The sequence below is a fragment of the Sinohyriopsis cumingii genome, chromosome 1, assembly GCF_028554795.1.
Source record: "Sinohyriopsis cumingii isolate HCF-2022 chromosome 1, ASM2855479v2, whole genome shotgun sequence".
NCBI lineage: Eukaryota > Metazoa > Mollusca > Bivalvia > Unionida > Unionidae > Sinohyriopsis > Sinohyriopsis cumingii.
In genome coordinates, this window is record NC_142961.1 from 130,436,515 (window position 1) to 130,455,078 (window position 18,564).

Genomic DNA, 18,564 nt, shown 5'->3' on the forward strand with positions numbered 1-18,564 from the left:
TGATAATAATAGGACCATCTGGAAGTGGAGAGACACAGTTGTTACTTAATCTTATAATGAGATGGCTAAAATGGGATTAGTTGTATTTGGTAGCCCCGTCTGTAGATGGTCAACGATGTCATGATGTGCTTAAAGGTTTTATTGAAAATGCAAGATTATTGGACAAAGATAACGATGTTATCGAGTTTATCACTGATACTGATGAAGCACCATCAGTAGATTCCATAGACGGATTTATTAATAATGTTGTTGTATACGGTGATGTGATGTTGGACAAACAATCAAATCCTGTTAGAATATTCTCACGCGGAAGACATAAAAACACTGATGTGATTTATGTTACTCAGCGATACACACAAATACCAAAGGTGATCAGAGACAACTGTAATATTTTAGTTGTGTTTAATGGAGTTGATACACATACGTTGCGAAATATTCATCAAACTTGGTGTTGCGGTGACATGGATATAAATAAATTTAGAAACGTTTTTCACAAGCGCAAGCTACTCCGCATGGATTTATAACAATACATTTACATGATCCCAGAACAAGATATCGAATCGGACTTGAAAAAAGTTTTGGATAAATTAATAGCAGCAGGAAGGGCCGGACCTCATATATGTAAACAAAGTACATACTTTTTTTCGTATGATGTTTTGTTTTAAGCAAATTATATTTCAACCAAGTGGTCTGTTAGCCCTTCCTGCTGCTTTTTTACATGAAATCTCATTTTGAAGTATGGGGTAAATGCTAAATTAGTATTTTGACCTTTGATTTGGCTATTAAATATTATAACTTAATTTGAATTAACCACTATCACCAAAGTAAATTTTAATCGGTGTTGACATGAAGAAAAACACAAACCCTAGTTGAAATTTTTATTTTATTTAAGCTGTCAAGCTTGCAGCAAAAGCACATGTGCAAAAAGGAGATGTGTCAAATCACAGTGTTATACACATCGATACAAAGAATAGCATGGAACCGCATACAAATTGTTTTCGTAAGCTAGACTAAATATATTTGTTATTAATACATTCTAGAACTATTTTAAAATTATTGAAAACATAAGCAAGGTTGAATGCTACCAGCTGAGCAAGGCAGGAGTCAATACAGATAGTTGTGTGTTGTGTTCTCTCAGAGTTTGTAGTTTTAATATGGATGGGACAAAATAATGTTGTCTCCTCAGCGCTTACGAGGATATCGTTCACTCATATATAAATTATGTTTCGTTGTTGGTATGATGTTTTGTTTTAAATGTGACACACGTTTTTCGAGACGTAATACATTTGTCCCTTGTCTGTCTAGGGCAGAGATATCTCCCGTAAGTGATGTGGGGTACCTGGGTATGCCCTTGTTCAATAAATAATCTAAGCTTGCTCTCTAGGACAGCGTAGGATATAAACTGTTATTTATCTGACCAAACTTAAGCTAACATGGACTGACTGGCAACTAACAGTACATTTTTATGCATTTTTTATGCATGTTCCGGTGACACACTGTCCCTTCTCATTTCGGTCTTATTTGTTATTGTCTCTTATTCCGTTTAATAATTGTAAAACTTAAAGACTATTCAACATAAATAGTTAATTAATTTTCCCAATGATACTTACTGTTTAAATTAGAAAAGAAGAATCACTATCTGATTGATATAGGTTTGACTATGTATATGAATCTTCGATGATAAAAGTAAATAAAACTTGAATTAATTTGCAGCACATGACAAGACTGCCAAATTTTGATCATTATTACAAGCTTGAGTTTGTGTAAGCAATACTCCAGTCAGTATCAATCAATATGTTAGGAACTCAGTATAGTTTACGATGATGTTGAGTTGTTTAACAGAACATTTATCCATATCACGTGAGGAATTAGCATCAACGACTAAATTAAATATGTACGTCTCAGAAACTCTCATAGAGAGTTGCAGTTGTTTATTTTAAGCAATAATACCTCCTTTTTATTCGCGCATGTTGTTATTGTTTCTTAGCATGTTTCTATTTTCATGTCCAAAAGATTCATAAAAAATGTAAACTAAGTGCTCGGTCCGATTCTGTTATTTAGTATATATATATTTACACTTGTTCCTCATACATTCTAGGGAGCTTGTAAACATATAAAGATTGGCTATCTGCATAATATTACACAATGAGCAACCCTGACAAGGAAAAAAAGGGGTGGGGTGGAGGGTGATGGCCTTCCTCTAAGCAAAATGACTTGGGTTCACAAATGTTGGAGGACCGGCTTCAAAGGCTCAGTGGTGAGCGCGCCGGTCTCTCAACCGCAATGGTGCTGTTTCGAATGCTGCTATCGGATCAGATTCGGTCAGCTATCGTGGAGTGTCTTTGGGCAATTCACGTTTTGTTTTTCAAATTCAGTTGGCACTAAATAACCTCCTTGTATTTCTGTGCCGTAATGCAACACACAAATCCAAAACCCAACAAGTCCGCAGGAACTACTACATACCCATGGGCAGGTAGCAAAAAGCTTACAATGATGAGTATCGTGGCTACATATGCGATATATATATATATATATATATATATATATATATATATATATATATATATATATATATATATACTGTTTGTTGTTTTCATTGGTATGGTTGTTGTAAATTGAGAAACACTTCGGTTCGACTATATACGCTGTGACAGGATCACCTGTCTTCTTTTGGCACCATTATTTCTCTTAAATGATCTGAAGTATTTGTTTCAAATTGACAATCTAAGATTTCTCACTTGCGTATCTGACAATGTGTGGCATGCGTTATTTAGTAGATGAAACTGTATTTATTTCATTCAAAGTTCGCACTGAGGTCGAATGATAAATAAATGGTGTTTTGGTACCTATAGGAAATCAATGTGTCAAAGAATATATAATCAAATACACTCTACCAGACGTCCGTACCTATGCAAATAATTTTAATTCGGTGTCATATCATATATTTATAATGTGTGCAATGGATGCCCACGGCCTTAGTCAAACTTTGATGTGGAATAAATGAAACAAAATGCACGTACTTTTGAACTGAAACCAGATACACATAGGTATAGGATAAATATTCCAACGTTTGCACCGGTGAGTTACATATGCTTTTAATCACCCATGCTGAAATATTTAGCGGAGAAAACAATGTAATCCATATTTGAAAACACATGAGATCATGACTCTGCAAAACAAAGTTTGCAGTGAACGTCATCTTGTCACAATTTCTCTTCTATACAAGTCACATCTGATAAGTATGTTTTTAAATAATCACGCTCAGTTGACTATAGTAGCTTGTTATTATGGATAGAGCTTTACTTAAAAATCATCGTACTAAGTACCGTTAAACCTGTTTGTACAGTACACTCAATAGAACAGACATACTTTCTGTCAACATCTTCTGCCTTTTTCGCTTAAACGTTACTGGTAATTTTATATATTACATCACATGTGTATTTCAGGCTAATTTGTAATAAAAAACATTGTAGTAACATAGTGCTATAAACCAAGTTATTCAGCAATAAACATCACCTTTATCGTTTATGTTACAAGTAACATAGTATTGTGTATGTTGTCAAACTAACTGAATAACAGCAAATACCCCTGCCCAATATTCCGCATATTAAGAACATTAATAAGGTTACGTGTTATTAATTGGGAATTACTGAATATAAGCAGTGATTATGCATTCCCTATGTACATGTGTCCTATTAAAAATAAAAGTTATTTTGTTTTATATGATCATTACGCTTCGGATTGCATAGTTCACTTGGTGGAAGCCATGTTTGTATAGGTCTCTTCAAATTCAAAGATCATGGTTTTGATGTTTTTTCCTCGCTATCTCCAGGGTATGTTATTAACATCCTTTTCTTAGAGAATGGAAAAATGTTCTTGTCCTTTTTGTGGCGTCTTTTTGAATTCTGTAAAAAACAAAGTGATCGGTATTTCTCAATAAAGTGAAGTTTTCAATATTAATTTATATGTTAACATAAGGATTTAAATCATGTATTTGGCACCCAAAACAAATTTGTAATTTATTTGGTATTGGTCTCTAGTACATATATATATATATATATATATATATATATATATATATATATATATATATATATATATATATATATATAGAGAGAGAGAGAGAGAGAGAGAGAGAGATCTTCTCCGGCATCACATCCCACGATGGAGATGCCTCTATAGTAAAGTTGCTCTTTTAAAAAAAACAGAATAATTGCACCTAGTTCCAGACCGTATAGGTAATACTTCTTAGTATGGAATCATCATGACTGTTCAATATGGGCAGCTTCGCATGATGAACATATGTACCAGTCACTATACCACATAATTTTATCAGTAACTGAAAGAATAAGCTGCCGTCATAAAAGACTGAGCTAATTCTGCACTCAGCTAGAAGTAAAAACGGGAACTATATCTCTCGCAACACTTGAGGATCACATTGATTAGGCATTGCGCATTTTCGTGTACTATTTATTGTTCGTATAAATCAATACAAATGCGAGACTAGAGTCATTCAAGAGAGTGTGTTGCATACTAATATTGTATCCAAAGAGCTATAACTCTAACACAGAAATATGGGATCACAGTAATGAATTGCACACCTAGAAAATAACCACTAGATGTACCAGGCATCATATACACGAGTCAACATTCAACCATTGTGATTTATTATATCCAGCTGTGGAAGGCAAGTCCAAAAGGGCATAAATACACACAGAATCCCGTGAGATATATTATAATATACGCATTTTCAGCCGATGATCATGTGCTACTGATGTGTAGCACGTTTCACAGTACTTACTAACTCCTCGCATACTTGATTCCTTCACAAGAATCAGCCAAACAATGTATTAGATATCTAACCAGTTGCTCTGTCATAAATCGCAGGATCAGGGATGTGTGAATCAGATCTTCAGATGATAACCATATTATGATTCGGTGAGTAGATTATGATTACTACTAGACCAGCGAAGCCTAATCAGTTATATTTTCTCCCACACGCCGATCTATTGAACCTATATGGTTTGAAACGTAACTTTATCTATACATCTGTCAGCCTTAAATTGGTTGCTAAGAGAGAGTGGAGTGTATCTTCACACTATCCGGATATTATCATCAAAAACAAGCATCAAACTGCTCTCTATTATAAATAGTTTGATACATGCTTTAAATAATATTAACTGGAACTCTCATCTAGGATTGAATGTGAACGTACACCGCACCCCTTCTTAGCATTATGCAGCCATCCAAATTAGGCTAACATGTCCCTTCTTATTGCAACTTTCGTTAACAACCATGCTGACGTTTTGGAAAAACAATACTGTTATGTGCAGTAGACGCTCAAATACCCAGTACATGCTCTTCTTGGTTTCTGTTAGTTTGAACACTGAGAGCATTCAAAAGCTGCAGTAGCTAACAATATCACAGAAATCAGGAACAGTGCAAACGGGGACCACATTAACGATATAGAAGTGGCGTCAGTTCAAGGACAGTATAAATGCAGCAACAGAAAACCCCGAAAGCAGTCACTGACATTAAGATAGTATATATAATGTTATTACGGCTAATGTCCGTATTTCAAAGAATACAGTATGGTATTCGAAGTATCCTTTTGCTGCCTCAAACTCATCGTTAAGAATCCTGTTAAATGGATGACGAATTTTATTGGGACTGTTGCATATGATGAAATGTAATGTTCATGGCACCAAACTATAGCCTCACCTGGGAACAGATAATTGTTCTTAATGCTAGCGAACTGTCTAGTCAAATTGTAATTTTCTGTTATGAACAGGATCCCTTGATTTGTCATATGTGTAAGATAATAAGTAATGCCTACATATTCTGTATCCAGATGATTCAAGGAAAGAGAAGCATTATTAGATTAGCTCTACCGTTTATTTAGTGTGTAAGCTATAAAATCAAAAAATTTCACCCAAGTAATGGTGTCATCATAAATAATAACAGTTGCATCTAAACTAAAGACCTTACAGATAAAAGACAGCATTAACCGTTATCTCAAGAGTTAACGTCGCATTTGGAAGTGTCCATAGACGACTATGCCGATCAAGGTTGCATAAAAAGGAGGCAAAAGCAACAGTATATCAATTAATATTAAGATTACATTTTGAGTCAACACCGAAGCATACCTACCGTGGCTTGTGTGGAGATGAAAATCTCTCAGTTCACAAGAACTTATTCGCTTCTTCGTTGGCTTTGATGTACTTTCAGAGTTTCCTCGCTTGCCACTCTGTCCTGTCTGTTACCTCGGAGCTCCTTAAAGTCGTTCCAAAATATGTCCTCGTGGAACTGGTTTGAATCCTGTAAAGAAAAATGTTATTGTGATTGTACTTAATACAGGCGGAAGACATTGATGATGTAGCAAATTATTCACGCTCACATTCACTTATTACAGTCTGGTTATGTAAAATCACAGTGACTCAATAAAATATATTATTTAATATCTTTGTTTTCTAGTTTTGCAAATGATCATAACCATCTAGACATATCTAGCCACAAACACATTGTATCTGACCGCTTTTGAACCAATCAATTTTGATTTTACACATGTTACATCATTATTCTTCAAATCAAGATTGAATTATTCTGATCTCTAAGTCTTTCTATATTTCTTAAAAGCTGCAGGTCTTGGTACAAAAGAAAAGTGCATTTTGACACAAGATTATATATGATCCAGTAATTTATCAGTACAAGTCTATACATATAAATGAACCGATTCCTTCCTATCCGTAATTTGACCGCTCAGGTGGCCTAGTCTGCCTAGGATGATGGGGGTCGTTGGTTGAAAACGGCGGCCGAATCATACCAAAGACATAAAAATGGTATTTACAGTTGCCTCTTTAGGAGCACGACATTAATAGGCTAGTGTTAGGACTGGTCGGTCTGATGTCAGGATAATGAGGTCGGGTGAGACATCATGCTACATGTCTGCGGCATGATGCCCCAGTGCTAGAAATAACTATAAACTGTCACACTTGAGACATCGCAACACTGAACGGATGTTAAAAGCTATGTTAAAAAATCAAATTGCACACACTCACACCTACCCGTATTTTCAGTATGAAATTTGTAGCATCTTCTGCCCGCATATTTCCTTCTTTCTGAAGAATTTTCTCCAACGTCGATGTGACGTCTGATGCCATCTCGGCGTCTCCACATACATAAAAATGTCCCCCCTCTCGAACCATGATATTGTAGATGTCGGAACTATTCTGAATTAAGTAGTCCTGAACGTACATCTGCAAATAATAATGATATCCAGATGGGTAGGTAAAATATTTTTGGCAGATATCTACAAATAATAATGATATCCAGATGATCAGTTAAATACATTTTGGCAGATAAGTACTCTGCTATGGCACAGTGTTTAGAACGTCCGCCTCGGATGCGGGAGGTCGTGGGTTCGATGCCCGGCCAAGTCATACCAGGGACTTACAAAAATGGTACTAACAGCTGCCTTGCTTGGCGTTCAGCATTAAGAGGTTAGTGTTTTGACCGGTCGGCCTGGTGTCAGGATAATGTGACTGGGTGGGACATCATGCTACATGTCTGCAGCATGATGCCCCAGTGCCAGACATCACTATAAACTGCCACATTGCAGACATCGTAGCGACATGACTGCAAAATTGTTAAAGCTACGTTAAAAATCCTAATCACACACACTCACACACACTCACACGTCTCTAAAGGATGTAGTATAATCAATATGGTTATTATATAATCATATATGGACAGTTATTTGGTTAATTTCCACCAGGGATTATTGTATGCTCTCCGAATATAAATTAATAAATGTATACACCATAGGATCAGAAAGATTGGCAAGAATTGTTTGTCTTTTATTTTTATCAACGAAGTCTTTGCAAACTTTTCAGATTTTTCCTCCTTTGAGGTGTGCTACGAACTTGTGATGTGAAGAATATAGTCTCTTTTTACTTGCATCAGTGTTAACGTACATGTTTCGTGTTTACCTTATGCAACTTTTACAATATTTGATACTTGCTTCATTGACCATTTTAATGTTTGAAATTGTGAATTCATGCATTCTTTTTCGAAGGAGACCATCGGTTCTAAATATATCAATATATCGATATGTAATAGCCATTTAAACATAATTTTTACCATTTAATACACAGAGAATACTTAAAAGGTACATTTTCAAACTATAACGATGGAAATTATATTTCAGATAACATCTTTTAATTTTCAAGGACTCGCAATACCGAATAATGTAAACGATGTTTTGAATTGTTTAAAAGAAAAGAATATTGCATTTTTATTTTTCTCTTCATCTCTAAGGAAGATTCATTTATTGAAGCTCAATGTGGATATATATGTATATATAATCACACGAGCCTTTTTCAAGAGGAATAAGTTAAATCATAAGGTTCAGTATTGATGTTAAATTACAAGAAAGGAAAATGGTTTAGGTACTTGATAGAATCTGTGCATACTAGTGATGATTAAATGAATTAATTGTGGTATTTACAATTGATAATGGTCTATTTGGTAAAGTTATATTAAAGGAAATGAAGGGAATAGAGAATGCATGTGCTAGATATGAGACAAGAATGGAAAAATGGCATAAATCTAGTTAATGAGATCTGTAAGTTAATATATATGTTCAGTCATATAGTAGCAAAACTGAATTAAGAAAAGAAAAATCTGAAAAATGTTAGGAACCATAAAGTACACGTTAAGCGATTAGGAAAAGGACGCGAGGCGTGTACGAAAGCGAAGAAAGCACCCAGATGAATGTTATACCACAGACAATTGACACTATATAAACAAAAAATGTTAATAGCATAGAACCTTCAGAAGAAAATAGTTATTAGATCAAAATCAAAGTATTACTATTGAAGTTACAGTATTGTCCACTCGGAAGTAAGAGATGTTTCAGATCTTGATTTGGATCCTTTACTGAGAGTTTCTGATTTGCCGAAACTAATAAAATGGCAATATAGTTATGTGGAAGGAGAATTATAGGTAGTTGAACTACTTCGTGTACTTAAGATAATAAAATGATAAATTTATCAGAATGGCAAGCATAACTCATTACATGAAGATATATCAGGTATAAAATTAGGTTAATATCAAGTATAATCTTAGATAAACGCTTGTAAAACATAGTTAAAAATTAGAACAGTTTTATGAATTCTGTACAAACCTCGATTAAGATATTGTAACAAATATATATTCAGCGGTCATACAGAATGGTTGTACATCAGATGCATATCCAGTGAAAAGGTAATGCATAAAAGGAGAGTAAATCTCATCATACCTAAATAAACCCTTGCATAAATAATGTCCGTTTCGATATGATATAAGGTACCATACATATTAACATGTATAGCAGTTAATAATAACGAATATGAAATTACACATCTTGGAGGTGATACTTATATGTGACAGTTCGCAGCAACGTATTATTCCACTATGAATATACTTAATCCTTTCTGCCTCTGTGTCTGATGTGAACGCAGATCCAAAGGAATGAAAGCCAATAGAATATGGATTGGAAGGTAAACGTTAAGTACAAATGTATGCCGTAACGCTAACTGAAAAATCATTGCGGGAACTCAGATTAATCATACTAGTATTGGATTATTGGTGAACGTAGATGGAACGGTTTTGGAGTGACTGACTGAGTTAAATGCATTCCCTGTTACTTCCAAAAATAAATCTTACAACGTTTTATTCTGTCTTATTTATTTTCGCATGAATGAATGATGCTTTGATCTTAATATACACAAATCTAGGATTGCTATATCGGCTACCTCAGTTTTGAAAAGCCAGACTTCTGTTCATTCGTGTGTGGCAAACCTGTCCATATTCCTATTGGGATAGTCACCAAGATGATATAAATTGATATCATGCTGCATGTTGATTTGACTATTTGTTGTTCCACATGGATGGACAAAGTATATGTAACTGCTACGAGAGGATGCATTCCTTAGTCGCATTTTAAGTTTCTATAGTACAAGACCTCTTTTAAATACTTCTTCATCTGTAACATAGCGAAAATCATATCATCATATTCTTATATTTATATTAACTCCCACAACTGTAAACCCTAGGTGATCGCAAACGCAAACTTGTGGTGGAGGTTTAACCTAAATCACCTAATACTATTATAGAACATTATGCAAATTGTTTTGAAAGTTGTCAGTGCAGAAATGACGGAATGAATAAAATATATCTACATAAAGAATGAAAACTTCGAGAACAGTGGACTAATTATGGCGGATTATAAACTCAATCCATCCAAGCACCAAAATCGTTCAGTATTAGATGCAAAAAAGAAAAAAACATTGTCGGGATAATAACTTTTTGAAACTTATGGGGAAAATATTGGAATGGCGTACAAAAACGAATGTTACGAAATCATACAACAATTAGTGAATGCTTGGAAAACAAAATGTCCTATTTAGAATAAATGTAAATATTGTAGTTGTATTGTGGATTTAGTGCCATTTTTAAGAGCAAGATAGGCCATATATGGTTCTTCGTATGAGTGGTGGAAGAAGAACATGGGAAAATCCAGGCAAGAATCACCGACCCAGCTACTGGCAACGTTCTCACAAAACCGCATTGGACGAGTTTGAGACTCGAAGCCACGCGGAGATAGGTGAGATGGCAGAGATCGGTAAAGGCGAAAACTTTTGACCACGCGTCCACCCGTGGCCCGGGAATACCTAAATATTAAGACTCCTGATTTAGCGGTGTTGTACGCATGTTGGTATAATAAAGTATTAACATTGGTTAGCTATATCGTTCATTGTTTTACCTTTAGAACATAAAATACATTCTAAAAATAGCTTAACAGGAAGACAATTACTTTGTGTTTTTGTAATGTAACTAAAAATATAATCAGATACAGAAAAATAGTGTGTTTCTGTCCAGCTCGTAAACTGCACTCTTGTATACCAACACATATTCGGATACTGGGTTCATAAATATATTGCTATGTTTTTAGTGGTAAGATTCCGTTGACTAAATCTTGTGCATAAATTGGACAACTTATACTGTTAAAAAGAGGATTGATCAGTCTTACCTTAGGTTTATCCGATTCCCTAGAATAAGCTGTGTAGACGTTCGTCAATACACCCTCCTCTTTAGCTGTCTGCAGCTCCTTCCTGTAGATATCGTCCACCAGGGAGCTTCGACACCCAAAATACAGGTACATCTTTCCCCAGGCCGATCGATTGTTATCTACAGTGGAAAAACATCTCTTAGTAGCATACTTCTTCTCCTGCATTCTTATTCTCTTCATATGTTTCTTTCCTTCTTCTTCTTATTTTTCTCCTTCTTCTTCTTCTTCTTCTTCTTCTGATTATTATTATTATTTTATTGTTAGTAGTAGTATTGTTATTATTATTATTGTTAGTAGTAGTAGTAGTAATAGTTGCAGTAGCTGCAGTAGTAGTAGTAGTAGTAGTAGTGATAAGCGGGGGAACAAGCAAGAAAGCAATATGTTATAAAATAACCATTGATCGTATAGAACTAATCCTTATAGTTCGCTATGTGATATTTAATTGTGGTGATGATTTAATCTCTTCAAGAATTTATGATAGCTTCGTTGGCATCTTCTTAGCTGTCCTCGTTGGAATACCCTTGCAGATCCTAGATAGTGAATCCTGATAATTTATCTACGCTTAACAAGTTTTAATAAAATAACCACAATCTATATCACGAAAATGAAATTCGCTTTTACAGAAGATATTTTCCATATAACTGGTGCTAGCGGATACAAAGTTTCATAAGTGCGCAAATTGGTACCTGCAAAACGATTAAACAAGTTAAAAACAATAACTCAAGTGATTATTCATAAGGATGAGGTAGTTTAATTCCAACAATTTGGAAAGTATGTCATTAATTTGTTTTGAGTTCCTATTTTTAGGGACGCTATGCAGAGGGTAGAGTTTATTCACACTTGTATTCCCTATAACGTCAATATGGATGTGCAAACAATTTTGTTTTGACGTGAATTTGTTGTACCTTGTTTTTGAGGTACTGGTAACAGTTTCCTGTCGATTTTTCTCTGTTGCCAGAAACTGCGGAGTGGAGCAATACCCGTGCCTGGGCCGACCATGATGATTGGAAGGGTGTTGTCTTTGGGCAGGTGGAATGATGGTGCTCTGAAAGATAATCCACCTCAGAATGATAGTCATTATCTCTATATTGCCAAGGCAACATATCTATACAAGTACAGTTCTGTCAAACTTCTTACTGAATGTGCAGCCAATCGAACTCGTGTTTCCATGAAAATTATACACTGCTCTTGCATTCTGAAAGGTGAAGCGAGTTTAATATTTTGTTCCAACAATGGTTCTTAAAAGTCATTGCTCGTTGTCAAACATTTGATGCCATTCAAGATCCTCCTACCCCAACCCATTCATATACCCATACACACAAATACGTGACATCAGCATCATATATGATTCGGAAATTTCCATTTTGTTATACTGCATGTCTAACTTAATATTCACACACACACACACACACACACACACACACACACACACACATATGTTCATCCTTTTGTTTGAACTAGTTAGTTTAATACACTTATCATAAGTACAGTTTCGTTCCTTGAATACGAATATGTTCAATAGTATTCCAAGAACAATGATTCATTCGGGGATGGTCGTCTTATTCTTAAATCAATAATTCAGATACATGATATGGTTTTAAAATGATAAATATTTGTGTCAGAACGTTGAGGGCAGACAAATAATAATCTGATTCAACACCAATATGCATCCTAACAACGACTCATCATCCGAAGGAATGCATACTGCAAGTGCAGATACTCCTATGATAGCCTTAGTTACCATCCTAACTTAAGATATGGAATTGTGGTTGCGTTAAATAAATTCCTGATCGAAATGTTCGAAAGAAATGTTACGCTTACATTCGGACAAAACAAGGCACAATCGTCCCTGACGCAATTCTGTTCAGCCACGACGAGCAGACGCCTTCGTGCAAGGATCCCTTGCCACCTGGAATCAATCAAAGAACGCGACAATCAACTATCTACATAAATTGGGATAGAGAAGCTTTATACACAACATAAATAATAGTCAGTCACAATTAACTACTCCAAATGTTTCACTGAATAAATGCCTCTTTAATTTTTTTCACTGCATTATTTACTGATGATAATAAAAATCAATTGCAATGTTGCTTCAAATATATCATGACATTTATATGTAGCTGTAAGTACAACATCACACCTTTAAACTTCGGCCATGCTTGTAACAAATAACAAAGTAACCTGGATGGTTCCCATGAATCAATGTATACTATTATACTAATGAGATATTTTAATTTCATACCTTGACTTCTGTACCTGACGACAGCAATTGTAGCGTGTATTTCTCCCGGGTATACAGCATGGGAGGAGCTGATGCTGTAGTATCGCTGCTGCAGTAAAGGAAGCTGTGTCAGAACTAGAGCCGCCGGAATCTGTAGGGATGGAAATTCCTCCAATACTTCGAGAAGATTGGGACGTTTTTTATGCTTCCAATTCTCATACATTTGCAGGTCCTAAATCACACAATTTTTAAAATATGTACACCTTTGTTATCAGCATTTTATGGTAACATTCACGCCATTCACAATAAGTTGTAAAACTAGTTTTCAAACTGTATCAATGTACTACGGCGAGCGATGTTTTAAATATTTCATTATGCCATATGTTTAATTAGGCCGATGGTTGAATGTTGTGAAATAAAAATTCAGCATGCCGTCATGTCAATCAAGAAACACCAATACAAGAGTAATGCAAACAGCCATAAAATAAACTCACAACATCAATATCAGAACCTAAGGAACGCTAGCGGTAAAAGAGCGCTAATGTAATTATCACTGATTTGGTTCATAAATGTTTCTGAACTGAGTTCATCATTCACAAATTGGAAACTTAAAGACATTGCGCAGAAGAGTATGATAAGAAACTCATTGTTCCCACTTGTCATTGACCATTACTATTGCAGTTTATTTGCGTGTTGTGGTGCGGTCACTGTTGGCTAATGTTTGTAAAATCATGTGTTTGGGACAATTTTGATATTACATTGACCCATGATAGTGATGATAATGCATTGGCAAAGTGGAAAAGTTTATATGAAACTGTCATGATGATATTAAACAACATAAATATATCCTTTTACAGGTACGTCTACGCATAGTAAGTGTGTTCATTGTCTGATATATTCTGTTTCAGCAGTACTTTATACGGAAATTTTGCCCCAAAGTTTTGTGGCAGCACTCCAAGGGACTACAACCGTACATTTGCGAGAGTTTCCAGTCCTTCTCTGTGCCTATGATCAGATGCATGTGTCGCTAAGATTTTCAAGAAGCTTCGTGTAGGTGGTGTTGTAATGTCCAAATATCTGGACAAAGCTGTCCGCAACGTGCAGGATGGAAACTTCGGAAACCTTTCCCATGTTTTCATATTGCCTGAAAGCATAAGTACAACGAAACATCTAAATTTTATTCGGAAGCGAAATAATAAAAGTCCTGCAGACACATATTTGTTTGGCAACATTTGCCTAAAATTACTCAGTAAACTAAATGTGTTCATTGATGATCACTAGAGCCATAAATATTACTGTTACATAGTCTTTCAGATAAATTCTACATCTCATTCTAGGTATGAATACATTGAAAAAAAGTCAACCAATTCTCTGAAAACATTATTTTGATAATCCGTTTTTCTCTTTGCATCTTTCAACCAGAGGAAATATAGTGTAAATTCAAGCACATTCATTTTACCTAGTGGAGTTGTAGGTTCTAACTGCATCTCAATCTTAACATTCTGATCCACAGGTGGGGCATTATGCAAGCGGGTAAGGATTCCGTCTACAAGGGCAGATGCATTCTCTGCAAACACCGCCAAATGGTCTCCGGGTGAATATATTAGCTCAGACGCACCCTGTGTGTTTAATCGCACCAGCAAAGTCTGCCGACTGCACGCAAAACAAAAGAAAGAAATTAAACATTTTTTTGCTGGCCAGCGGAAGTTCGCGAAATGCGAACACTTTAGTGAGCTGCCATTCAAGTCGCGATTGGTTCTCACCTTAAGTCTAATTAGGAAAGGTACATATATAGGTCGCGTTTAATATAAAGTAATTATCAGATACAATAACACAAATACTCTGTCTCTACATTTTAATTCGTTTGTTTTCACGACAATATAGCATAATCTTACATATGTATTATTTGTGGTACTTGTGGGGATAGTGGAATATAAGCTCAGTCATTAATATATAATTCTCAGAACATTATATGCATTAAACACGAAATGTACGAAATCTGTGTAATTTCAGACATACAATACTTTGTATCTTTTATTCGAGGAAACTCATATCTTTTTACAATCCGTCATACACAGGCGATTTGCAGTTCATACATGCACGAGAGAAAACAGAGTATTGCCCTTTCATCAAGATAAAAAAACAAATAAAATTAATCGAAAAGTAACGTATAAATAAGCACTCAGCACGTGTGAAAATTAATACCTCGAATCCAAAGACTGCAGTTGTTTACTCTCGATAAGTAGACATGGAACAACAGTCCTCCCGTGTAGCTTCGAGAGACCTAGGTAAAAATAGAACGTGCATCTGAAGATTATGAATCCATACATGTATGTCGCTAAGCGCCGAGGTGGTCATTCTGCGTACTGTGCCCTGAAACTGGTCATGCGATGTTTTGGTTTTTAATCTCATTCATTTTGCATTGCAAGCCAGTTATAAGAATGTTTATTCATAAGCATTCTTAAGATTAACTTGATGTATGTATATAATAGCTCCTCATGCCAGTTACAATTCAATGAAACACTGATGTGGATATATGTTTGTGCTCCTACGTAGTGAAGAGATTTAAAATCTGCACAATATGCAACGGCAACAGTATGCCATTCTCTCAGAGCACCTACCTTCACAAATATCAGCTGACATTTCCTCTGAGTGTGTGAGCCTGAACTTCTCAGTTGACCATGTGAGATCGCTTTGAGTGAAGGAGCCCACGGCGTCACGGATTGTTTTCTCATCTCCAACACTGAATGCCTCACACGCAGCCTGGGGAAATACATGGTCAACTAATTTAGCATTATATACATTTATAAATCATATCTTTACAAGTGTATTTTGAAATCACGGTATTAACCTGAATACATGGTGTTTACTATTTGTGTATTTACAATTGTATGGGCTTATCGAGGTATACCAGATCATTACTAACACGTGGTTTCGTGCATAAGCATAACATTTACTCGTCATGAAATATCAAAAGTATTTAAGCACTGATGTCGTTTACATCCAACGTGCAAATGTTAGTTTCATGCGATGTTTTGAGGAAATTTTCAAATGCATTCACGCCATTTCCTACGGCGACTATTCTTTCAAACCGAACAAAGCCTGTATTTCGTCTGGAAAGCCGACGTCAATCTTTGATTGCCAAAAGTTTGAGGTATATTTTCATGATGATCAAGACATTAGCACCGTTTGATCTAAAGTTAAAACAGTAACTAAATGTTTACCAGTGCAATAGAAAATTTATTTTTCATCATGTACTAATTTTACAAACATCACGATCTTTTTATTGATAAGACAAAATAATGATTGCAATGAGGGTAACGCCTGCCACATTGTCAGATGTATTTATAGCTAGCCAGGATTTAGCGTTTTGCTGATTTCAGAGTATCCTGACGATGAATAGAGACGTATATAGGAAGTTGGGAGAATTATACATAATGCTCATAGCATATAAGGCTGCCAAATACTAAAAGCGACAAGATTAACTTTAATACTTTAGGTAAGTGTCAAGAGAGCTTAATACTTTAGGTAAGTGTCAAGAGAGCATGAGACTAAAGTTGCAGGGAATATAGTTATTACTCTGTTTTAATCAACGAACGTAATTTACATTAAATAGTATGATCTCATTTTTCTACGCTTAATAGTGCTATATATTTGAATGGCCCTGATACAAAGAAACCAACATGTTTTCTTTCAAATGATGTCTTACCCGTCGCTCCGGTACATCACCTTTTCACTACATATATACAATGACCGACACATGTATGTCCTGAAGGTGATATCAAAATTTGTAAAGTTGAATGCATACTTGACATTTCGTAAATATGAATGCAACAGTATGTCAGACACGCTGTTGTATATAAATCGAAAGCAAAATTCATTAGAGCGTGAAAAGTCTCTGCCAATTCAATCAAGAAAAACAACCTGCCAGAGTAAGGTGATTTCAAATGTAACCACACCACTCCGAATCGATGAAGTTATATTCATTTGTGCCTCTGATCACCATGCCCTACTTTTTCCAATAGTAGAAGCATCCAAGGAAACTATAACATTCAGTGATATCTCGATAAGGTTATCTGTCACTTACAAGTTCTCACAGTGCAGTCCGTTATATGTAGATATGCAAGCGTTCTGGCTTTCGTTTCAAATTTAACTATAGTCGCAGTAAAACGCTGACGACTAATGCTTGTAGACCTATTTTTCAACACCTGTTGCGCCTAAAATTAGTTCACTAATATTTCAAAGCAATAAGTCCACAAGTTTGTCGGTATGACATGTGACAAAATTATCAGGAGTACATGTCAGTAATTTCTTGAAAATGTTAATAACTAGATTGCTACTTAAGATCATAGTTTGTGTTACCTTAAAAATATCCTGCGCCCAGGTTTTGAAAGATTCCTTCTGTCCGTGTTCCTCGTCCCCCTCACCCATCTGTAGTACCCTTTGTGCACCCAAATCGTGTAATATGTTATCTAAGTAGTGGCCGAAAGCACACAATTTAGGGTAAGCACTCGAGCCCAGGCCGAACACCGAATATCTAGAATTTAAGACTCATCTTAATGACGTGATTTAATGCATAAATGATTATTATATGTTGCTTTATGAGAGTTCATTCAAAATAATAGGATAGCGCCATAACCCGATTTGTTAGTATGCCCTGCGGATTGATTTCGCACTGTTAGCCCCAAACTGAACTATAGAAGGTTGTCTTGTTCTTATTTGTATGCTGAAAGTACGTCATGCACAGTGTCAAGGTATTTCTTTATTCTCATTTGATTACTTTTGCTTGGAAACATGGAGGTATAATTCTAGATTCCATGGGAATGTTTAAGACCTCTGCATTAGGCATTAACAGAAAATTTCTACCAGAAGCTGTATATATATATATATATATATATATATATATATATATATATATATATATATATATATATATATAACTTAGTGGCGACATCGGAAGCTGAAATTTAGATTCTGCTGAAGTCAGCACACCAACTGAGAAATTTGGTTAAATTCCAAAACTAATTAAAGAAATTCTTGCGCTGAATCAATCCTTAATGACACTCACAGAAAGGACACACAAATCACTAAATGATGATGCAAATTTGTATAGAAATAACACTGTAAAATTACACTAACCCACGAGCTCATCAAAACAAAGATGCATACCAAGACAGTTACTCCGCAGAAAAGGAAATGGGCGTGTCGGGCTATATGTGGGCTTAGCTCG

At 35.3% G+C, this 18,564-nt stretch overlaps 1 protein-coding gene across 1 annotated transcript in view; it reads right to left on the reverse strand.

Moving 5' to 3' along the window:
• Nucleotides 1-869: 869 nt before the first annotated feature.
• The window catches only part of LOC149807858 (nitric oxide synthase 1-like), a 39,101-nt gene continuing 21,406 nt past the window's right edge, over nucleotides 870-18,564 (reverse strand). The window contains exons 6-17 of the mRNA XM_089971390.1: nucleotides 17,697-17,871; nucleotides 15,956-16,097; nucleotides 15,540-15,618; nucleotides 14,794-14,987; nucleotides 14,309-14,478; nucleotides 13,356-13,566; nucleotides 12,932-13,019; nucleotides 12,016-12,155; nucleotides 11,072-11,229; nucleotides 7,065-7,256; nucleotides 6,151-6,318; nucleotides 870-3,905 (exon numbers count right to left, since the gene is read on the reverse strand). Coding sequence (XP_089827516.1) covers nucleotides 6,193-6,318; nucleotides 7,065-7,256; nucleotides 11,072-11,229; nucleotides 12,016-12,155; nucleotides 12,932-13,019; nucleotides 13,356-13,566; nucleotides 14,309-14,478; nucleotides 14,794-14,987; nucleotides 15,540-15,618; nucleotides 15,956-16,097; nucleotides 17,697-17,871 — 1,675 coding nt within the window. The 3' untranslated portion in view covers nucleotides 870-3,905; nucleotides 6,151-6,192. The remainder of the gene's footprint in view (nucleotides 3,906-6,150; nucleotides 6,319-7,064; nucleotides 7,257-11,071; nucleotides 11,230-12,015; nucleotides 12,156-12,931; nucleotides 13,020-13,355; nucleotides 13,567-14,308; nucleotides 14,479-14,793; nucleotides 14,988-15,539; nucleotides 15,619-15,955; nucleotides 16,098-17,696; nucleotides 17,872-18,564) is intronic.